The sequence below is a fragment of the Hippichthys cyanospilos genome, chromosome 8 (genome assembly GCF_059441005.1).
Source record: "Hippichthys cyanospilos isolate Australia breed blue-spotted pipefish chromosome 8, RoL_Hcya_1.0, whole genome shotgun sequence".
In the NCBI taxonomy this organism is placed as follows: domain Eukaryota; kingdom Metazoa; phylum Chordata; class Actinopteri; order Syngnathiformes; family Syngnathidae; genus Hippichthys; species Hippichthys cyanospilos.
The window spans coordinates 6,938,192-6,962,221 of NC_142376.1; the positions used below are offsets into that span (position 1 = coordinate 6,938,192).

At 38.2% G+C, this 24,030-nt stretch overlaps 3 protein-coding genes across 6 annotated transcripts in view; 1 reads left to right on the top strand and 2 right to left on the bottom strand.

The window, feature by feature from the left end:
* Nucleotides 1–75: 75 nt before the first annotated feature.
* On the bottom strand, nucleotides 76–9,277 carry ppp3r1a (protein phosphatase 3, regulatory subunit B, alpha a). The gene is made up of 6 exons (XM_088421609.1): nucleotides 9,043–9,277; nucleotides 5,322–5,361; nucleotides 3,776–3,952; nucleotides 3,420–3,479; nucleotides 2,363–2,547; nucleotides 76–1,470 (listed from the first exon to the last, which is right to left on the bottom strand). The coding sequence occupies exons 1-6, from the start codon at nucleotides 9,043–9,045 to the stop codon at nucleotides 1,423–1,425; spliced, it is 513 nt and encodes a 170-aa protein (XP_088277735.1). The 5' UTR covers nucleotides 9,046–9,277; the 3' UTR covers nucleotides 76–1,422.
* Nucleotides 9,278–10,309: 1,032 nt separating this feature from the next.
* cnrip1b (cannabinoid receptor interacting protein 1b) lies at nucleotides 10,310–14,470 on the bottom strand. Its single transcript, XM_088421572.1, has 3 exons — nucleotides 14,119–14,470; nucleotides 13,130–13,274; nucleotides 10,310–12,252 (listed from the first exon to the last, which is right to left on the bottom strand). Exons 1-3 carry the CDS (start codon nucleotides 14,295–14,297, stop codon nucleotides 12,088–12,090), a joined length of 489 nt encoding a protein of 162 aa, XP_088277698.1. The 5' UTR covers nucleotides 14,298–14,470; the 3' UTR covers nucleotides 10,310–12,087.
* Nucleotides 14,471–15,835: 1,365 nt separating this feature from the next.
* kcnq5a (potassium voltage-gated channel, KQT-like subfamily, member 5a) overlaps nucleotides 15,836–24,030 on the top strand; it is a 57,706-nt gene continuing 49,511 nt past the window's right edge. For 3 of the 4 annotated variants that reach the window (XM_088421272.1, XM_088421274.1, XM_088421275.1), the window contains exon 1: nucleotides 15,893–16,380. In XM_088421272.1, coding sequence (XP_088277398.1) covers nucleotides 16,013–16,380 — 368 coding nt within the window. In that variant the 5' untranslated portion in view covers nucleotides 15,893–16,012. Of the gene's footprint in view, nucleotides 16,381–24,030 lie in introns of all 4 variants that reach the window. The other variant, XM_088421276.1, reaches the window with a different exon arrangement.

Here is a 24,030-nt window from a genome sequence, read left to right on the forward strand (position 1 = left end):
GATCAATACATTGGTTTAAAAAAGATCAACTTTTTTTTCCAGTCATTTATATTTTAAGAAATGCACAATGGACAATTCATTTGAACGGTTCAGTTTATTTAAATGGTATTTCATGTTCATATAGTATGAAGTTTGCAACAGTCCCATAGCATAAATTGCAGCATGCAGAAAAACGAAAGAACAAAAATCTTAAATACTGTATAACATAATATATATATCCGATATCCCCACACACACAAACTCAAAGCATTTCCCAACCAAAGCAAGGTGTCAAACTATACAGACAGAAGTGTGTTTAACAAATACGTATATACAAAACATTAAAAAAAAGCTTGTATGTGGCAGTTATTATGACATGTACTGTACTGCAGTTCAGTTCATGTGGCGTCCACATTTGGCAACATCCATTTTGTGTAGATCTATTAAATAGTTTGTATTCACATTCGCATTCATGTGTAAACAAGACAACTGGTTTCAAACGCGTTCATCCTCATGCACAAAAAGAAAAAAATCCATGTCAAGCAGGCTCCAATTTTCATATTAAACTCAAAGCAGCCTCCAAATTCCAGTTTATTTAATCTGACATATTTGCAGATAAAATTTTGGCTGTTCCAGGCCCATCTAACAAAACAACTTAAAAATAAGGATTACCTGATAGATGCTATTTTTTTTCATGATTTTAAAATCTGGGTCCAACCCCACCCCTCCCCCAAAAAAACCCTCAAATATTTTTCTAGTTTCATAGCTGTCAAACCTCCAAAAGATATCGAGTTTATTTTTGTAATGTAGACCTTTCCCGAAAACAAAAAGGGTCGTCCCAAATCGCTCTAGCAATTCAGAAATAAAATTGCAAAATGCATTTTATCCTTCCGAGACAATATATATATTTTTTTTAAATCCTAAAATGAAGATGATCTCACAGTTGCTCAACCTTATGGCTCATTGTCTTAAAAAACAAAACAAACAAAAAAAACAAAACAATACAGCACTCTTATTACCTAATATTTTGAAAATAAATTTTGAGTCATAACTTGTGTGCGTGAGTGTGTGGATATGTTTGCTTGGCACTTCGTACCCGACCTGCAAGTCACACAAGTCAAGTGTGGCTGAACGTACTTACTTTTCTCACATATAAAATACGAGAAGAAAACCAAAATAAATATAACTTTAAAAAGACGGAATTCCCTCCCTTCACCTTACAGTCACCTCCTCGTCCTTCAGTCTTCGTAGGCGGCCCCCGTCCTTCACATAACACTCGAACGAGGCTCTTCGCGGCGGAAAAGCGAGACGGAAACGTTCCGTTGATGGAACACTGAGGCGGTTTTTCTTGATTTTGCCAGACTAGGCAGAGGAAGCGAGCGTTGAGGAGAACTCGGGAGGGCGGGGAGACTTGAGCGAGCTGGAGGGAGGTGGGGTGTGCGCTCACACGTCCACCACCATCTTTTTATGGATGTCCAGACCGCCCACCACCTGCGAAGGAGACAGAGATTGAAATGAGGGTCAAACTCTGGGTTCTTGTCAGCGTTGTGCACCAACAGTCATTAAGGGGAAAAATTAATGTTAAGAAGTTCCTTAGAGGAATGGCTGGAGAACTGTAATTTCCTCTCAACAGACATCTAACAGGCTAAAAGATTAACGTCAAATAAGCTGAGTTTTGATGCGCATTTTTGCATCGGCCATACTTTTACCTACCATAACTAGCGTAACAGGACGAACTAGAGACCGGACATCAGTTGGCTGTTAGCTGCCAGTGGCCGTTGCGGCTAACAGCAGCTCGTGTTAGCTGAGGTTGTTAGGGTATTATTTTTTTAATAAAAAAAGAAGCGAGCAGACTGAACCAACAGCCGAGTCCCTCCTTGTTCACATGCAGGAATATTAAAACGGAGAGGATCATGTAAAGATCGCGATGTCTCCAGCAGATTCGATTGAGAGTGGAAAGGTATGGAGCTGCGTTCGCCAGTTACAGAACACTGCAACATATTCCATCTGACTCGTTTTTTAATTGTGGTCTTTTGGTACACAATCATAAACTTGGTAAAACACGAATGGGGCGCAACTTTGGGTAGCGCAAAATGAACTCGAGCTGTGTCGTGAGGAAAAGGAAAAACAACTGCTTCCAGCGCATTCAAAGTTAGTGGTGCAGCGTTCACTGACTGCTCATAATGTGGGAAATCTGAAACACACTTCACCAGAAACATACATGGTAACATTAAAAAAAAAAAAAAAAGAATTTGACCCTAAAATTAAAGACTGTGTCCTATACACAGTTGCGTCGTATACTTGGGGGATAACAAAAACTCTTCAATAGTAGTCACAAATTGAGTACCAAAAAAAGAAAATTTTTCAGAGCGTTACGACTCACCGCGCAGAACTCCTCAAAGGATATCCTGCCGTCACCGTCCTTGTCGGCATTGATGATGGTTTTGTCCACAATCTGCTGCAGCTGTGTGTCTTTCAGGTTGTTTCCCACCATCATCTTCAGCACCTGGAACAGTTCCCCGTTGGAGATATAGCCGTCCTTGTCCATGTCGTAGATCCGAAATGCGACTGCAAGTGGTGACGGAGTCAGTCAGGCAAAAGCATATTATAGAAATTTTACAACTTTGTGTTTATTATTTATTTGCCAAATAATTTTACTGATATACCTCAAGAAAAAAATCTACATTTCAAGAAATTATTTAATAACGAAAGAAAAATGAAAGGTCCTGTATTTTGGAACTGTCATAAACAAAGAACTAGGGCTGCAGGCAATTGACTATTTTATGTACATGGAGCATTTGGGTTGGATCAAAAAATATTTATAGTTGTTTGCTTGATTAAAAAACGCAAGCGCAAGAATATTTTCACTTTTTGAAGGACCAGCACACTACTTTCCTCTCTAGAAACATAAGACAGCACATTTGAATCTGCATGTTAATTAAAAAGTGATCAGTAGGAACTGCAACTGTGTCAGGGTGTCGGTATCAAAGTGTGCAGTCATTTACGTCTATCACACCAGCCTATAAGGAGCACTCAGTGGCTGCTAGCTGGCGGCTAATTTATGTAGCTATAACAAAGCCCGAGCCACTGGAAAATACTGGCAGCAGGTGCCGTATGTGAGTGTAATTAAGTTATTTGTTAGCGTTCTCATCTGACGGTTGGAACAATACTCTGTTGTTTATATTAGGAGGCGGGACCTAAAGTCAAGCTGTCACACAACTTCAAAATAAAGGCGAAAAGCAAAATGAAAAGCATTCATGTGCATTTCTGCCATGTTTTACAGTCATGAAAAGCTGCTGCAATTGGCTTGACATCTTTTTTCTCTCGCATAATAAGTGGATATCCGGGTCACGGAAAAAAATGCCTTAAGCATTTTAGCCCTATTAAGGACCCCCATATTGATTTTGTTATTTGTGAAACAATGAAAGCGGAGAACTTACAACGAAGCTTCTGCTCTTTGTCGCCTTTGACGCTGAACTGTGACACTCCCTCGATGAACTCTGTGACGACAAAGGGTCACTGTGAACAAATTCTGAACTGACTTATTATGGGATAGTGTCAGTTCGTGGCAACACTAGGTCAGTGGTTCCCAAAGCAAATTTCGTCAAGCAGTAGTACAATACACTTAAGTATTGCTGATGTGTAACTGCTCATCCCTCCTCTCTGTGCTCAGCCAAGAAGGATTAGGGGATAAAAGTCAGTTTTTTCTTCATTAACTTCAAAGAAGCAACTTGTTTAGTTTGTGAAGCCCAGCGTTATATAAAATGAACAACCACGTAATCACAGGAGTCCCCACCTTTAAAGTCCACTTCCCCATTGCCGTCTGTGTCGAATATGTCGATGACCCTCTGCACTAGTGGATTCTGCTGTAACTCTGGCAGCGACATGAACTCCTCCACGCTGAGTGAGCCCGAGTTGTCGAGGTCCAGTTTCTTGAAGCGCTTGCCAAGACGCTTGATCTCGTCCGGGTCGACTGAGGCGGAAAAGATAAGAGTTGAAACGCTTCGGTGCCAAATTTATGGGCTTTTGTTCGGATTTATCCTGGAACTTTTGAGTGTTCATTTGACATGAAGTTGACGACAAAGATCAAATGCTAGAAGTCCTTAATAGAAGCCGAGACGCTGCCGCTTCCAACTGGGTCAAGGATATGACTTGCGGCATGCAGATGGCACACTGTGTTCTGCTATAGTTTATTATTTATTAAGTGTGTAGTGGCACATGCATTCACATTTTTTTGGTAACATTCTTCTAGTCCAAGTCAGCACTAAAGCATTCCAGAAATCGGGGCAGCAAAATGGCTTACTAATGTAAAGAATAAAAATGTTGAAAGACTACAAGCTGATAACGAAAGGGTAGTGGGTGTTAGTTTACGAAACGGGTTTTAAAACCGAAAATCTGGTTTTAGTCAGCACCAAAGCATTCTGAAAATTGGTGCGGTCACTATCCTACAGGCCAGTGTTATTTATAGTGGCTGTGTCATCAAAAAAAAAAAAAAAACTGACCCAACACACTAACCCCCCGCTGCTGACAGTAGTGACTCAAGGAAACCCCCTCAGGGAAACTCTTTTGCGAAGACAACCCGCCCCGTGTGTGCGGTAAAAATTTTAAATGGGGCGGATGAAGAGCACCAGAAAAATACTGACATATTAAGAGGCGCACCAGAGGAGGAATGCCAGCAGCCACGCCCGAGGTGTGAAATTTAAGACCCGAGACTCACTGTTCAAGCTACTTTGTGTTGAAAGCTCACTCAATTGGAGGTCAGGTCACAAGTGAGCTGCTAAGGTAAAACCAAGAGGTGCCTTTAAATGTCCCCAACAGAGATCCTCCTTGAGTTCAATTCTATGCCATCTGTGATTGCTCATTACCTGAGAAACTATCATGTCATTTTCCGTCAACAGCAAGTGGCAAAATGGCCGCCCCGAGATTAGAATACTTGGAATTTAGAACTAATAAAAAACAAGAGCTTTCTCATTTGGGTTTACTTTTTTTCCCCCCCGCAGTCGTTAGTTTTTGCCGACCTCGCTATCCAGTGAAAAGCATCTCTCCGAATGAGGTGTCAGACTCCTTAATCATGTGTAATGTAGGTCATCCTTTCAGTCCTTGAGCATTGTCTTCGCTGCAGCGCGAGCCCGTGACGGCCTGAGCGCTAATTGAAACCACGCCTGTTTTAGCACTTCCCCATCACGTCTTCGAGATTAAATGTGCCAGTGACACCGAAGCAATCTAGCAACACTGACCTGTGATATCTTCTCTGTAATTGGATAACAGATGTGAACTAGACCATGCAAGTCCTCTATAAATAGCCAGTTGTACGCGCGTATTTGAATGGTGGCAATACTTACAATGCGTGCACATTTCCAGGGGGTAGCTGGCTTCATTTCCCTGTACAGAGAAAAAAAATGACAGCTTTTAGATATTCACATTACATCCTCAAAGAAGCCCATTTCAAACAATCTGTGAATGGAACATTTTTTTATCCAACAGGGCAAAATAGTACTTGTTACAAATTCAATAAGTCACCCTTTTGAATATTTTTTTCTTAAACTCGTCTTTACATATTGCCGATATACGAAAAATTCATATTATGTTTTGCATTTAATTCATCATATTTTTGCCACATAGTGAGAATAAATATAGAATAATACAGAATACAAGATTGAAAATGATCTGTCATTATTTTTTGGGAGAAATTATGTGCATCAAAAGTAATAGTGATATCAGTATTTGTTATCAGTATTGGTGACTACTAAAAAGTTTAAAAACTCCATTTTTTTTTCAAGTTTTATTTAAAGTTAGTAGATGAGTAAATACTGTAAGTCAAACAATGAATAACTATTTTTACTAACCACAATTTCAATATGAATCAAAAATAATCCTGATGTGTTTTTTTTATACCCTTCCAGCCCTAATTTACCATTAAATGTGATGTAAATGTGTTGCATATTGTCTAATAATGAAACATAAGAGGTGTATATTAAATGGGATATGGTTATTGAATGTGTTCAATGAATGCACACGGAATCACTTTGGACATGTACTATTAAAATGTCCCTCAAAATATTTAAATAAATTGAGTATACTAAATCGTAATTGACCTCTTGTCCCTGCAGTACAAATCCAGCCTAAGAGAGGTTGTGGTAATTCAAGCGCAACGAGACGAATTAGTAATGCGATTACTGCACTAAAAGACGGCCGACAACCTTATTGATCACTAAAGAGGACGTAGGTACAGAGATATCCTGAGGCTCAGGACTAATGTCTTCATTGCTAAGCGTAACAAATCAAAATCCAGTCTAGCGATTCAGTGAGCGACCCGGAATAGCCGCATGCTAACTTTAATAGTCTACAGAAACTCATTCCACTCCACTTTAGATGCAAAAATGATGATGAAGAAGGAGAGGCGGCATTATGCAGTCCTATCCATAATGGATGCTTCATTCACAATCAATAACACAACACTAGTTTTGCATATGTAAGAGTCTGGCTGGCAACCCAAATAAGCGTGGCTAATTATAGATCTGTTGAGGGGGGTGGGTCGCGCATGAGGCGGCATATTCTAGTCTAACAAGTAAACCCACACATATAATCACAGCTTAATGTGGTATTAAAAGATAAGTCCCTTGTACACTACCTGAAAAGCCACAAATGTACGCACCCGCCATTTACAGAATTGCTGTAACTTCTAAACCACACAGAATGAGGACATGAATTCCACCAGGTAATTTTCAGTTTTCAAAGGAAGAGCTCAAACAAGACTTGGGTGAGATTGTACTTTGAGAAGTAGAGCCACTGTCTGGTTAGTACAGTGGTACTTTTAGGTTTTGCAGGGCCTGTGCAGGGTCACAATATGCTTCATGGTGAGGACCACCAAGCAACAAGGCTGAATGTAGGAGGAAATGTTACGCATCACTGATTTCAGCATTAAAAGCAAAATGCAGTCAGATTGATTTGATGCTGCTGCCATTTTGGGGGATTTCTGTGTGAACAAGTGATCTATTAACCTCCTACATCCCAAAAACATGCATAGCTTCTTTGAAGGTCAGAGGTGTGAATATGAGTGTGAATGCTTGCATAAGTGCCACGTGTTTAGTTCGCAACTGGTACAGAGCGTATCCTACCTTTCGTGTATCCTACAGCGTTTTTAATTATGATCATAGTGTTCCATATTCGATTTATTCATTTGTAATTACAGTATTTATTGATATGAACACATTTTTGTGTAAGTGTGTTGCGTAATTGTTGGCAACCATTCCAGGGGTTCGCTGGAATGAAGACCAGCACTACAGAAAATGGACGGATATAAAAGAGATGTCCACTAGCCACCACCACTGCTGCCGCCAACACAACTGCAGAGATGCACTGAAGACTGAGTGGGCTGTGTGGATGTGCGAACGAAGCTCTTGGCTCTTGTTCCGTATCAGCTGCAGCAGTGCTTGACTGCTATGCAGCAGAATATGGACTCCATAATGTCATAGGAAAGGCTATGAGTTGGGCTATAATGTATTTTTAGTTGTCTAGAAAGAATGCCATGTTTAGAGAAGAAACACAACTGGAAATCATCCTAACCATACTTTGTTACACCATGAGGAATGTCCTTTAAGTGTGACTTGTCTGAATAGGAACAATAATGATTTAATACAATGCAAGGTGTGTGCCGATGCACGTTTTTTGATCTTACAGGTCACAACACTTAATGTAAAGTCATAGTGCAGTCACAAAATTGCACATTTTACTGAAAAAAAAATCAAACAGGATGCACTGCGTAATCCATTACAATGTGACCTCTCTCAGTGTTGTATTTAATATCATCTATAGGGACCCGCAGGGTTCAGTAACTCTAATTTTTAGTGTTTAGAGTACATGCGTACACATGGTGATATATGTAAATATAACATTAGCTTACACCAGTGCTTCTCAATTACATTTGAGAAGCACTGGAAACTCTAACCATAAATAAAATTATTATCTATAAAAATTGTACATCTATAAAAAGATACCCAAAACTGGACTTACGAATCACCTTCGTATACTTTCATTTTGAAGTTGTTCCCTGCAGCTTGTTGCAACAGAACAGCTGAAGTCACCTAGCACAAAGTGTTGGTCCTGACTCCCAATATAAACAACACTATGTTGTTCTCAAATCCCCATCGATTGCTAATTGGAGCTAAAATATGACTTAATTTCGTTGACGTAGACAAGAAGGCACCTGTTGCCAGTGTTAACTGGTGGCTCGGGCTCCATTACAGCTGCATCTAGCATACTTTGGGGAATAGCTATCAACGCTGGAGATGCTTACAGCTTGACACAGTTGCCATTCCTACTGATCACATTTTAAGAAATCATGCTGAGTCAAACTTGCTTTTGCAGATTTGCACAATTTAAATTTACGTAAACAGAAAAAAACTGATCGTCAACACAATCATAAAGGTTGGACATTCTTGAATAAGCTGAAATGTGTTATTTGGTCTTCTTCGAACCAAGATTCAAAAGTCATGAAGTGTGTGGCATACATGTTGACAACTAGGCCAATTGATTTTCCACTTATTTAGCAGTTAATGAAAATTATATTTATGATTCAATTGAAGACAACTGCATAATTTTTGCAGCACTGTAAAATGTCGTGTGGCTTTCTCTTACTTCTTTCTAATAACATTAAAATATTGCAAATATAAATACCGAGAGAATAAGAACATAAAAATGAGACATTGCCACTAAAAGACACGACGTTCTTGTCTCAGGGCGTGGATTTATGTCTCGAAAACTAATTGACACGAAAATGTGGCGAGGGGAAAAAAAACAGCAAGCCCAATGACAGGGGATCAAGAGACGTGAATGTGGGCCAAAGGCTTCAGGCGGCTAGCAAGCTGGCCCCCTCCAGCGCCCTCCCCCAAACAGGGAGCGGATTGAAAAGCCACACAAGTGGGCGACACGGGGAAAGTCCTCCGGGGTGGGTAGGGGGGCGTCATGACGTCGATTTTTAAAGCCAAATTAGCAACAAAATGGCGTATTTAATCGACATTTAATCGACAAGTAAAAGCGCGGGAGACAACCGCGGCCGCTTACCATTCTTGCTGCTCGGTTAAGAAACCCAGGCGAAGCGAGGTGAAAAGCGGAAGGAACGTTACAAACGCCGCCGCGGTGTATCCACTAAGCGGGGGGGGGGGGAGCCGGTCACTCTCGGTCGTTTTACACCCAGCTTCGTGGGCTCCACTTCCAGCCTCGCTCCCTCTTCCTCCGCCCGAGCGTAGAGCAGTGTTGACTGCGGTAGAGAACTCGAGAGAGTGAGTTGCTTGGACAAGGATGGGGGTGGTGGGAGGAGTCTACGTGTGACAGCTTGTACGTCATCAACGTAAGTGCGTGAAAGAGGCGGAGTAAAATGCTGCGTTCACTGAAATACGCAATTTGAACTGGCTTGTATGGATTCGATCGAAACAAAAAAAAAAAGCTGATGGCGATCATTTTTTTCTGTTCTTTTATAAAAGCATTTTGTTATTTAGATCTATATTAAAGATTATTTTTTATATCAATAAATTAATATATTTCATAACTCAGTACGTTTGCAAATGTGTAAAGAAGGGAATAGTTTGTTTATGTTTTGGGAAACATTTGTGCATATAAATAAAATATACAGTATACTGTACTGCATAACATGATATGAGCAACAATTAATAGATAAAAAGGGGTCAAGTTGTTTTACTTCTTGTCACACCGTTTGATCATGTACCGTATATTTTTTATTCTCCATTTTTACATTTTCAATAATTCAATCAATTCATTTATTGAAAGGAATTGGCAATATTGGCTAGTATGCAGTAACATACACAATTTATTGTCGATTTAACTGTGTTACTTTAAAATAAACCACAACATTATGTAGTGGTAGTTTTTCTTACCAAAAAAAAAACAGACTAGAAAAACTTTTTATGTGCTTTTTGGGGATGTACGTACAGGATTACAGTACCTATTTGGTTACTGTAGTCCTTGTTTAATTTCTCTCCTAATCATCATCTGTGAGCGCTCCCTAGTGGAGGTATGACTTCACTGCATGGTGCCCTAAAGACACCCCACTCCACCCCAAAAGGGAGTTCCGTGTACAATTTGATGACACTGTCACTGTTCGCACAGGTGCATTCATTCTGTTTTGAATTTAATCCACTAACAAACTTAAGACACTCCCTCATTAGACCAAAGTTTGCCTCACGCACGCCCTTTAAATCCTCACTGGACCTTTTAAACCTCAGTTCAATTTCAAGTGGCTTTAAAGATCAAGCAAAGCTGTGCAGAAACACACATGAGCACACAAGCTAATATGTACTCTACTGCAGCACAATTTACTTTTTTGTGTTTTTTATTTTTGCATAGGTCCCTTCCAAATCAAACATTAAAAATACGATACAAATTTTAATACATGTCACTTGTACAAAAGATACATAAATTTTCACAAAAACACAACAGGGAATATAAAAAATAGGATATAAAGACTTCACACACTTGACAATATATATTTGACGCATCACCGGAAGAGGTAGAGAGAAAATAGACAATGTGAACAGGAGCACATCAGATCAAATATAAAAAAATGTCCATGAGGAAAACACAAAGGGTTCAAAACATTATGTATAGAACATTTCAGCACAAAACTTTTCATTCACAACCTCATTCATAGTTTTTTCTTTTTTTTAATCACAAGCACCATTTATAAAAACAAACACCCACTTGCATGCTGTTGTCAAAATCACCATTTTACAATTATACCTTCATACACAACAACAAACTGTCCTCCACTAGTTCAATAAAAAGCATGTACTATTATGTTAGTTTTCAGAACTTACTTGCTTTTTTTTCTACTTGATAAATAAAGAATATATTTTTGAGTCATATGCTGGGCTGAGATGCATGCTTTCGATAAGACAGTAGTGTAAACTTAAAACCGACACACACAACGCAAACACACGCGCAAACATTTTCAGTGTTGGTCCAATGAAAAGTATGTATTGCATCTCCAAACATAACTGCACTCAGTTATGTTTTTTTTCATTTAAAAAGTAAAATACTTGAGAATTTTATGAAACCAAAAATATTGCTGAAAATAATTACATTGACATATTTTTTTTGAAAAAAATTATATCATTGTTAAACAATCATATTAATGAAAATATTAATATACCATGTTTTGGAATGAACATATACAACAAACGGTCAAAACTTGATCCAATGAACAGCTTGTACTATTTCTAAATAATGCAAGGATGTTCTTTTAAAAAAAAAAAAAGTTTAGTATTAAAATGTCTATACATGATTTGGTTTCACAAAAAAGCAGCTTATGTCGTCACTAAGATTAAGTTTGAGTTATTGACAAAAATACGATTTTTATTTTGACAGAGATGTCCATTTGGGGAGTTGTACAGTAAAAAAAAAATCCTTAAGGTCTCGACTTACATCTCCTTGGAGCCAAAAGCTTCAAATTGTAATCAAAGTATATGAAAAAGGGCTCAGTATATGATATGCACTGTTGAAAGATGAGAGTATTAAAACTTTTTCAATACTGAAGGCATTTTTTTCAATACTGAAATTTCAACTTGGCAACATTCACATTGCTGTAACTTCATTTTTGAGCTACCTTCATGTGTTTGCTGTATATAAGTTTAATGGAAATTAAGTATATAATTTGAACATTTATTTTTAACCCACAAATATTACAGAAAAATATCATGAAAAAGGATGCATTTTTTTCATAAAATAGTCCCATTAAAATACTGATGTATTTGCTTTCAATTGGATATTCCTAAAAGGTAATAAAAGACATTGCACACACTGATACACACAAAAAATGTTTTTTTCTTCATAGTGGGGACCAAATTAGACCCTTTACAATCAGAACAAATTGTCTTCCCTCATCACAACCAAAATCCAATTCAAACCTATCCTCTAAAAGCAAGTCTCGACCCTCAAAAAAGGTCAGAACTTGTGAGGTCCACGAAAACGGTCAAAACGATTGCGCGAGGTCTCCAAAAAGACAGCAAAACTTGGATGGGTCTCCATTAGGTCACAAAACCAAGAGCGCACACACACACTCACCTTTTCTGTGGCTACGCATGTCACATTTTGTCAAACAAAATTCTCTTTGTTGATCCACATGAGCGTGCGCGTGTCGTTTGGTTTGCACTCGTACTCGATACTGTTGAAGCTATTGCCCCACTGGCAGTGGTCTCGCTTGTTGTAGTTGTAGTACTTCACCTGCCAAACCGTCTCAAATGTCCCCGCTTCTGTGAACTGTGACACATACACACGCGTACACATCCTTTAGATTGCCGCTGGACCACAGAGATGTGTCAGGAACAAGCATTTTTAGGGGAAGTCAACCAGATTTTTTTTTTCCTAATAATGTGCTCTACGCTGCCTCACAAGTCTAAACACAGTATTCGGATTATAAATGCGCATAAATTATATAATTGTCGATACAATTTTGAGCCCTATAAAAAGATTTCACCCAAAGACAAAGTAAAGTACTTTAAACTTTGTGAAGTATTGTGTCCATTTTTATGGAAAAAGTCCTCCTCATTCCACTCACGATACTTCTGTTGACTGAGTTGCATTTCCAATATTGTTTGAGCAGCAACAACCTTTACATTTGTGGAAGTAAGTTCCATTTCCTGTTTGTTGTTTCTCACCATTCCATTCTACCTTTTTCTGCCATCACATTACAAAGTAGCTTGCCTAGTGTGACAATCAAGTTTTAGTTTTTATTCGTGATTGACTGTTCATAAACCATTCCTCCTGTGTCAGATAGGTTGTTTTTCCTCTCGCGATGTGGTTCCTTGTATATCAAATTAAAAGGACAACAGAAAGGGCACTTTTTTTTCCCCCACCAGTCATTATTATCTTGGACTATTATTATTGTTATCTTGTTATTGTTATTTTTCTCTTGTAATATTTCTAAGCCACAACAAGTGAGAAATACGGGAGAGAAAAGTGGTTTTTACTTTTTTGTTGTTGTTTTTGTTTTATTGCCTACTTTATTATTTGCTCGATTATGGAGTGTAGTGAAGCGAACAGAATAAAGATTTCACTGTGTAGTATGACAATGCATATGGCAATAAAACTCTTAAATCTTAAATTAAATCTCTTTGCCCTTAAATTTGTCATGCACCTGTATGCTGATTTGAAGAGGCTGCCTCTCGCCACTCTTGGTGTGCGCCACGCCCTCTGTGTCATACAGGCCCGTGTAGACCACCGACTGAGGGTCTTTGGACTGCTGTTCCAGTGCAAATGTGACTCCGCCCAAGCTCATTGACCTGATAAACCAAGAAAAAGATCATAAGAGAAATGCAGTTTATTATACTTATTACAAAATAATTAGAGACTTGTGTTTGGGTTGGGGGGATTTCCATCTTGCACTTGACAAATACGCCAAATATATTAAAAAAAAAAAAAAAAGAAACCTACTACTAAAACTAATAAAAACTAAAACTTGATAGTGTTTTAGCCGCCCTGGAACTTTGCCAGCCTCCAATTTTATTTTGTTTTTTTTCAATTTGCTGCCATGTTTTGCTGCCAGGTCAAGTGAATCATGGCACAGCTGTGCCCCAAATTCTGCTTGACATTTGCATCATGCCCTGTGTGTGACCTACTTTCATCCAACCTGATATATGATTCATTTAAATATATGTGCGTTTTCCTTATTTAGGCATAGTAATTAATTAAAACACACACGCAGCAAGCAATCAGGGCATCACGAAGACCACGGGGTTGATTGCTTCAAGGAAGCCTCGTAAAATCACACTAACCAGGTGGTTCTTTTACGATTTGGCTGACAAAATACGACAATACTCTTATTAACAATTCATACACACCATACGTCTTTTTTTTCTTCCAAGATAATAGATAATCGCTCATTGTACTGAAATAACAGTTTCTCCCTGAATGCCTCTTTCAAAAAAATGTGGTCTTAACCTGATTTCAGGTTACCGATCAGATAGACTGTGACACCTCAACGCATCACAGATATTTTGGAGCATTCACAATCAGCCATATAGCACATTGTGATGAATTTTGAATCGCTCTATCGATTAACTGCCAATTAATCACCCGAAAATAAATCAACAAAAAATAATAAAACATAAATATGGGACTACCTACGTGGCCTCGACAGCTCCGGGTTTAACCACCACTTCGATTTTGTACTTGGAGCCAGTGAGCAGCTTGATGGTTCGGGTTTGACCGAACCGAGCTCCGTCGGATTTGAAGTAGACGGCGGAATTGTTGGGTAGCATTTTCAGTGAAATGCCGATTTTGACGAGCTGCGGAACGTCGGCCATGTCCGCACACGCGTCCAAATTCGGGATGGATCGATGTGTGTCAAACCGTCCCAGGTGTCCCTATAAATGGGTTCACACGCAAAGGGGAGAGTTGCGCGCGCAGCCTGGATTGGTGCGCTGCTTTAATCCCAATCCAATGTGCAGAACCGGTTTACCGATAATCCCGAAGTGCTCTCTCTCTCTCTCTTGCTCTCTCTCTTATTCTCTCGCTCTCTCTCTCTCTCTCTCGCTCTCTCTCTCTCTCTCTCTCTCGCTCGCTCTCGTTCTGTAACAGAACTACGAATATAATAAACAATTGGTTAACCAATTTTACCGATTTGATTGAAACTGAAAAATCCATTTACATTTAAGGCATCCTTCTAAATCATAATAATATCTTAATTATCGTCATATCAAGAGGAAGTGAAAATGTGACAGTTAAAAAAATCCTGTCTGCCTGTCATTTATCATTTTGTCATCATCATCCTCATCATAATATAGCCTTTGTCTGTGTAATTCAAACATTGAGCACAAGAGAGCGGTGTTGTATCATAACAGCGAACGTAACGTTCTCCTTTCAATTTGCGGTAATACATATGCAGTTTTACTGTACATGCACGAAAGCGTTATTTTTAGTTATTTACGTCAAGTACTGTACATATGTATGTGTACATATGTATGTATAAGTAAATAGGTTTTATCGTCAGATCTACATTTACATGTTTTATTTTAAAGTCAATTTTAATGGACACTACCCCACAGGATATTGAGTTGAATTAAACCGATAGGAAATGGAGTTGTACTCAATCGAATTTAGATTAACTCATCACATATCAATGAAAAAGAGATGTTTCATCAGTGCGCTCCAAATAAAAGTTTTGGCTAAGCAATAACTTAACCCTGTGCAGTATTATAATTTTGTGTAATTTCCTTCCACATCAATCTAAAATAGTATTTTAGCCAAGGGACGTCACAGTCCTGATAGTGTGAAACTAAAGTGTGGTGCAATGTTAAACTTTGACATCAGGGTGAAATTTCAGCTCCCTGGTGACTTCTTTCAATGCTTTCATTTTGATATGAAATACCCTTAGTGTAAGGATCCAAGGATTGCACAAATTACTGCACAAATGTTAATTTAGATAAAGCAAGGCATTCTGGGAAATTAAGAGTTTTTATGCAGATAACATTCTTCAAAATTTTTACAATTTTAATGATCTGTTTGTCGGACAAGCCGTCTCATGTTAATTTAAAACATACAGTCTACAATTAAGCGTGATTAGTTTTTAAATCGTTACAAAAAAAATTATCTGAAATTTGTTGTGAAGAGTTGTTGCAATTCTGCTTCCTGTTCGTGTCTCAATTCAAATTAAAACCAAAGAATCAAACCAAGGAGTCATTCTATATCCAACTGTGAATTTCGCGCAGCCTTGGGGGTCTGGTGAGAAAGAAGCCCAAGTGGGAGGGAGGGGGCCCCTCACCCAACCCACCCCCCACCCCCCTTCCCCACAAATGTCTCTTTGGATCCACTTCTTCACAGCCACACTCTTACCCCGTCTTGCACACAAGTGTTTGGACCGGACAGCCACAGTACCACAAACGATGACGAGAATATAGTCTATTTGGAAAGAAAAAAAAAAAAGTCTCCCAAATCTCCGCACCCCAAGCAGAGGAGCCACCGGCCGCGTGTGAATGTCAGCCGGTCTCCCAGCGCCCTCCACGCCCGCGCCGGTGATGCCATGCCGCGGGGTCACGGCGGCGACGAGAGCGGCGGCGGCGGTTGCGGTGTCGGCGTTGTCGGTTCCGGAATCTGGCTCAAGACTTCCCCGGGACGCCTGGCTCGGGACTTCCCTCAGAGGGATGTGGAGTTCGGCCAGAGGACGATGAACCACGCGGTTCGGACCGGATCCGGGGCGGGGGACGGACTGGGGCCGCCCGGCGCCGCCGACCGAAGGAAGCAAGGCGCCCGGCTCAGCTTGCTGGGCAAGCCGCTGGCGTACAGCGCGCAGGGCGGCAGGAGGAACGCTCGCTACCGCTGGCTCCAGAACTACCTGTACAACGTCCTGGAGAGACCCCGGGAGTGGGCGTTCGTCTATCACGCTTTTGTGTGAGTACGCTTTTAAGAATTATTACAGGAATGCGCCGAATTGAACTTTAGGGGTCCCCAGACTCACACTTTTTTTTTAATTTTATAAACTAAGAAGTTGTTTTAACATATATGAAGCATCCAGCATGGTTTCTGAATCGTTCTCTAATTTATTAAGAATAAAATCAAATTAATTACACTTTTCTGTGACGTAAATTTGGACTGTCATCACATCCTTGATATGCTCCCCCAGGCTGATTAAAGCATCAGTGGAGACTTGAGATCAGATCACGTGACACGGATCAGTTCATGTTTTACATTTTATGCAAACTCAGGGATCAGTTGGCGTGTAATAATATGCCCATTGATCAATGACTTGATTGATTGGAGGCGCAAAAAAAGACACTGCAGCAAACAGTTTTATTTACTCCAGGCGTCCTGTGCTGTCATTAATAATCCAACGTCTCTCAGCATATTCAGTCAGATTGTTTTAAACAAAAATGTCCAACAGTTTAAGAAAATACGATTTTTTTGCGTCTTTTTTAATCCACCTCCCACATTTTTCCATGTATCGAATGTTTAGTAGCATAATTTATACATAATGCATAATTTATACAAAATTGCCCACGATGACCAAGTAAAATGTCTTATTCAGAAATGAATGAATCAACAAATGACATATTGGAGACGCTATGCATGACTGAGAGTAAGAGCAAGCTAATTGAAGGCTAATGATCTCACGTCTGTCATGATAACATTGCTGATTTCTGTGTGAAAGGTAAACAAAAGTTGGGCTTTTGCTCTTTAACACAGAAGCACAGCACCGTACAATCAGGTGACACTCGAAGACGATACATAGTTAAAAATTATAATAAAATATTACTTTTTTTTTTTCTTCTGTCGAGGTATCTCAGATCCAAACCTGGTAAAGGAACTGACTCAAAATCAAGTGCAAAACAATGTCATAGGAAAAATCCTAATTTCTTTTTATAGTGGCCTCCTATTTCGTCTACACCATCCACAAATAAATGCATTGCCCATGTAAACAAATAAAAACCTCATCCCTCGGGAAAAACACTTTTATTAAAACAGTTTTTCATTCTAATGGAAAGTACTATTACATGTCCTCAAAGAGTTGCCTCTACCCTAATAGACGCCACTTCCCAAATTATTGCGAAACATTTCACCCATTTGCATAAATAAATGCCTCATCCCACTGGAAAAAACACAAGTTTATTCCATCTAATGTACCTTTAACCCTCATGCATTTTTGTCCTATTTCATATCGAAGAGAAAGTGCTGACAGAATACACTAGGGAGCTGAAATTTCACCTAGATGGTGATAACAAGCCAAAATTCAACATGGCACCAACCACTTTGTTATCAAACTACCAGGGGTGTGTCTTCCCTTGTGCAGTACTTTGATTATTTTGGGGTCATTTTCTTCCACATAATTTTCACAGTATTTTAGGTCGTGTGATAACTAAGTGGTCTTGCCATGTTGAACTTTGACATGTCACCATCTGGGTGAAATTTCGGCTTCCTAGTGTCTTCTTTCAATGCTTTCCCTTTGATGTGAAATTCCTGTGATGTTAAGATTGAAGGAGCGGACAAAAATACCCATACATAGTTCTTGCACATCATTACAGTATTTTGTCCAAGGGATGGCACACATATGGTAGTGTGGCCTAGTCATGTTGAACTTTGACATGTTGTCACCATCTGGGTGAAATTTCGGCTTCCTCGTGTCTTCTTTCACTGCTGCTTGGACAAAAACCTGCACAAATGTAAAAAAAAATGCAAGAAATGTGGAAGAAATTGTGCAAGAAATCTGGAAGAAAATGACCCAAAAATGGTCAAAATACTGCACAAGGGGCTACTGTACTGGTTGTATTCTTTCAATATTAACCAGTGATTTCACTGGTTGCATCTTTCTTTAAAAACAAATAAATAAACATTTCACCCCGCAGGAAGTACAACTTAGTATGTGAACAATTGAGTATGTCCAATACACTTGCCATGCATGTTTTTGGAGTGTGGGAGGAAGTCGGAGTGCCCGGAGAGAATAATGCGGGCTCGGGGAAAACACGCAAACTCCACACAGGAAGGCCATAACCATCTTGATTTGAACTCGGGTCCCTGAACTGTGAGACGGTCGTCACCTAAATTTCATATCCTCACATGTTGCCGTCTGTTCATATAAACACCAATTCTCAAATTATTGCTGAATGTGTCATCAATTTACAGAAATTAATGCTGTGGAAAAATACAAGTTCATCAACTGAACAACTGTGACCTCCTCTCTAGTCGATGCCCTTCCCCGATTAATCATCGGATTCATCATCACTTTAAACAAACAAACGTCTCAACAACAACAACAACAAAAAACACGCACACAAGAGAAGATCAGGACCATTAAAAGGTCTCTGCGGAAATACAGTAATTAGACACAGATAACCGTCACTTGTGACAACACGGGTGTCCTCTGGTGGCATTCTGCGCCGTTCCCTCGATGAAGTCGCGCTTCCACAAAGGACAGCGGGCCAATTGGACCCCGTCGCCGCCTCGGTGCGCTTATGTAAGACTGGAAGCTCGCGGCACATGTGGAGGGGCTCTCAGAGAAGGTCAACAAGCTGTCAGCTGTGCGGGCTGGATGAAACATTAGCTCGGCCCTCCTCGCGTGACCATCCCAATGATCTGGAAACGCACACACACAGTTGCTGTGTGGGAAAAAAAGAGTTCCGCCTCCGCTTCGGTGTGAAAGTGCCTGATTCTTATTGTCTGTACGTCTGGAAAAACAACATGCACTTTCTGTTAAGCAATTAGTCAAGTCACGTCTGAAAAAGATGTTTCTCTTCGCTTGTAAACATGTCACACACATTAACTGATCACAGCAGTGTTGCAGCCTTATTTCAAAATTGATTCCATTCAGTTTTTGTCTCAGGATTTCATCCAAAACACTCACAACAAACACGTAGCAATATCTATTAAGAAATGTTGGCTGATTTATTTAAATAAATGCGGGACTATAGCTCATTTTGCAATACTTGAGTGTGATCAGGTTGGCTGTTGAAAAATGTCCTATTTCAAATTTGAAATTTCTACACAAAAAACCTTGGCAGGACCTTATGAAAATCCATACTTGGAATCTGTGCCAAATGTTTTTTTACAAATGATAAAAAAAAAAAAAAAAATCTTGCGTCTTTGTTGATAGCCTTATTTCAAAACGCATTGTTTTAAAAAAGAATTAAAAACTTGATTTGATTAATTTTTTGAGAGCTTCATCACCACTTATTTATTAAATGTATTAAATGTATATTTTTATATTAATATTTTAGTATTAAATTATTATTTTTGGTCTTCTTTTATTTTTTTGATTGAGCGTATTTCTCCAATTATATTGAAAAAATTCTTTACAAAATACATGTCAAATGACATATTTAGAATTTTTTTTAACTTTTATTTAAAAAAAACAGGAAGTGCTAAGACCTTTTACTAAGTGTCAAACCCACATTTTATTTCCCATTTTACCGCCAAAGTGATCATTAAAAAATTCATATGGTCCTAAAAATTACACACAAAATACGTAATAAGCACCAAGGGGAAAAACCTCATTAGGATATTTTGACTTATTTATTAAATGTATTAAATGTATATTTTTATAATAATATTTTAGTATTAAATTATTATTTTTGGTGTTCTTTTATTTTTTTGATTGACCGTATTTCTCCAATTATATTGAAAAAATTCTTTACAAAATACATGTCAAATGACATATTGAGAATTTTTTTTACTTTTATTTTTAAAAAAAAAACAGGAAGAGCTAAGACCTTTTACTAAGTGTCAAAGCCACATTTTATTTCCCATTTTACCGCCAAATTGATCATTAAAAATTTAATGTAGTCCTTAAAATTATAAACAAAATACGTAATAAGGACCAAGGGGAAAAACCTCATTAGGATATTTTGTAGAATATATTAAAATTTAAAACATGTAGAATGAATTGACTGTAGCTGCAGCATCTGCTGTATGTTCTGCGTTTTCATGAATACAAGTGGCTGTGTGTGTGGACGTTTTTATTTGCTCAGGCGGGACAGCTGAGGTCGATGGGTTATGTCGTTGCATCTGCTCAACTCCTCATCCTCATCTTCCTCCTTACCCCACATGCTGTAGCGTGCATTTGCTGTATGTTGGAAATCATTTCCCTGACCTATATTTGAATGCTTCGCCTGCAAACATGGATAAATATTTTATTATATATTACAGGTGCACCTGCGCAATCGTATTTGATTACAATCATTTGATTTATACTTGGCAGCACGTGGGAGTAATGGTTAGCGTGTCGGACTTCCAATTCTGAGACCGACATGAAAAATGAACCCCTTTTCTTGTTTGTTTTACATTGAAGCAGAATTACTTTACAGCTAATTTGTATTCCGTTTCTTTTTACATCCCTTTGAGTTTTAACATAGCTGGAATGCTGCTGCAGGTGCGTGCGGGTTTGCTGGGATCTTTCAGCTGTTGGGGGAGAAAAAAAAAAGTTTCCAGTAACAATCAAAACTTTCTTTCCTTTGTCTTTAAAAAAAAAAAAAAAAAAATTAAAACCGCCCAGAGTCAGATGCTACACACATGTGTCACTCTCTCACGGAGACGCACACAAACACAAGAAAGTATGTGATTTATGAAAGAAATATTCACTTTGATCATTAAGTTGTGTTGAAACAGATGCGGCTGTGTGTGTGTGACTTATGTATGTGCGTGTGTGTTCTTAAGCCATGTAAACACGCCGAGTCTTTAATACTTAGCTGGATAGATGTGCTCCTCAGTACAATGTGAATATAAACATGAGCAATAATGCCGGCTTCTTCTTGATCCTCTTCTTTGCCAAATAGTGCTCCCATTGGGAAACACTCAGCATTAACATCCGGCCGCTTAATGAGATGGCGTGAAAAAAAAAAAAGAAAGTGTGTGGGACAAATCACGCATGCTGAAACGACTTCCAGCCACAATCGCACGCTCAAGATGATGCACAGTTTCCAGGCGATTGACTTTTTTATTTGTATTTTCATTAGAAAGTCATTTGTTTGTTTATTTGTTAAATCGTTCACTTCCAGCCTCAATAAAATAGACTTTTGATTTATATCCTCGTGAGTTTATTCAGTTGTCCGCTGAAGTGGACTTTTGTGTTTTTGTCTATATTTCTTTCACTTTTGAGTGGAGTTACCCTACTAAGAGGACATCCTGGTCTTTTCAATTAAGTTTTGTGTTTGGTAGGGGCGCAAATAACTTAGCTGCCTTGCTGAAACAAAATGGACACAAAAGTGGACACAAATGAATAGGGTGGGTCTCAGAAGTATATTGCTATTCAGTAAAAATTTGTTGTAAATGAGTTAATGGGGGGAAAAAGTTGACCATGTCGGGTCTAACCACTTTAAAAATATATTGACCAAAAACTTTCGCCTTGAATCTCCGCTTTAACAATGATTATTCTATGATTTTTTCTATGTGTACCTTTTTGCAGAAATATGCAGTGTCGCAATGGCAGTTTGGGGAAAAGACTCCTCCAAAAAAAAACTGTAGTTTGGGATCATTTCCAAATGATAAACAGTGGTAAAAATAACGTTCGATTTTTGCAAAGTGGAAAAAGGCATATCAAAGCAGAAAAAAAGTACGTAAAGACAGTCTTGACATACAGCTCCATTTGTTGAAAAAGAACAACAGGAACTTATTGATGTTATAGTGACTAATAAGGAGCTCCGTTCTCAAATTTTGTATTATATGTGTGTTTTACATACAACATTTTTATGCGTGAACTGGATGGTTGTATGTGTTTGTAATGCGCTAACTACTAATTGCTAACGCTTAACGTAGACACATTTGTTGCTGTCTAAAAATTCATATGTTTAAAAGTTAAAAAATGAGTAGTTTGATAAAAGATGGGGGAGGGAGTGATTACTCAATTAAATTGAATATTTGGTGGAATAATTGACAGGATAATTGATTTAAAAAAGATTTGATAGTGACAGCCCTATGGGTATGGTTCTAAATGGTAGAACGGAATATCCAGTGACCAAAGAGTCGCTGTTTTGAATCCTGGCTCTGACTACCTGTCGTCAAAGTGCTGCTGGGAATGATCCTAATTACATTGCCATGCATAGCTGATGCTGTTCTTTATTGTACGGATGTCATTTTTTGCTATTTGGGGAAAGGAGTTGAAAAGTTCAAATGTGTCACAAATTGTGAAGGAAGGATGGAACAAAAAACATTCTCTTAATTTTAGAACAGGAATGGTTTAAATAAGCCATTGTTTTTCATTTTTCCCATTTTTTTTCTTCTCACTTTCTTTTTTTCTATTTTTCATTCTTTTTTTCTCATTTCTTTTTCCTTGTTTAGTCTTCAACACAAGCATCTCAGCTTCACACTCAACTCACACTCAACTTACGCTGTCCATCATAAAAGATAAATAAATACATAAATATATATAAAAAAAGAATAGTGTTTTGCTTATAGTTTGCACTAGTTGTTTTTTTATATATTTATTTAAAAAACATTTTATATATATATATATATATATATATATATATATATATATATATATATATATATATATATATATATATATATATATATATAATATTTTACATATATATATATATAATATTTTACATAATATTTTTAGTTACATATATATATATATATATATATATATATATATATATATATATATATATATATATAAAATATTTTAAAATAAATATATAAAAAAAAATAACTAAAGCATACTATTTACATAATTAACACAGGGATTAAGTTGTTACATTCACACGCTTATATTGTTAAATTTCTGTTTCAAAATTTGCTTGTGCAATTCAGCAAAAGAAAAATGGTTGACCGTGACAGGCTTTTTGAGAGGCATTTTCTACTGTATTTTTTCGTTTTCTTCGCGCACACTGTTTGGCCTTGGTTAACTCATGGGTATCAACAGAATTACACCTCCTGAGGTTTTGCCCCAAGGCATAAAAATACAAATAGCCTCCATGTTTTCGGTGGCCTTGGTGCTGCATTCAATGGACTGTGTGAAAAGAAATGCAATTCACAGTGTGAACCAATGATGCCAATGGTCCTCTGCACAAAGAAAAATAACCTCATCTATTCACATTTTCTCAAACTGGGGTGAATGGAAAAGGCTCTTTCTACAGAATTTCAGTCATATGAGCCGTAATCATCTTCAATGGGTGAAAATCATGTTTGCCACTAAGGCTTTTATTTGGAAAGCTACACAGATGTTTGAAAGACACGCAATCATAGTAAATCTGACTTCTCGGATTATTCGTTGACATGTCCGCTTCTATACTATGCTATAAACGTCACATTTTTTGATAAGAACAAAAAAACACTCAAAATGCTGTCAGCGACACTTTTGACCTTTCTGTTGGTATGCTATGCTAAGAAAATACGTTTTATTTGTTATTCGACGGTACGTAGAAAAACTCAAAGGTCTTCAGAGACATTTTAAACTACTCGACAATGACGATGCGATTCTATGCTAGGTTAATACGTTCTTTTAACTTCTTGCTCGAAAAATTTCTGCTCTTTGCCATCCTATGTTTTACCAATCTATGCTACACTACGCTAATATGCTTCATTTACGCTTTTGTAGTTATAGTCACA

Bases quoted from the DNA above. Each gene is read 5' to 3' on its own strand.
- ppp3r1a (XM_088421609.1), bottom strand. The intron at 3,953-5,321 runs GTAAGTATTGCC...TTTCCGCCTCAG, and splicing joins CCTGGAAATGTGCACGCATT to TCGACCCGGACGAGATCAAG. The intron at 1,471-2,362 runs GTGAGTCGTAAC...TCTCCTTCGCAG, and splicing joins CCTTTGAGGAGTTCTGCGCG to GTGGTGGGCGGTCTGGACAT.
- cnrip1b (XM_088421572.1), bottom strand. From the start codon at position 14,297: ATGGCCGACGTTCCGCAGCTCGTCAAAATCGGCATTTCACTGAAAATG. The intron at 13,275-14,118 runs GTAGGTAGTCCC...TTGGTTTATCAG, and splicing joins CCCGGAGCTGTCGAGGCCAC to GTCAATGAGCTTGGGCGGAG. The intron at 12,253-13,129 runs GTGCATGACAAA...TATGTGTCACAG, and splicing joins CTCTTCAAATCAGCATACAG to TTCACAGAAGCGGGGACATT.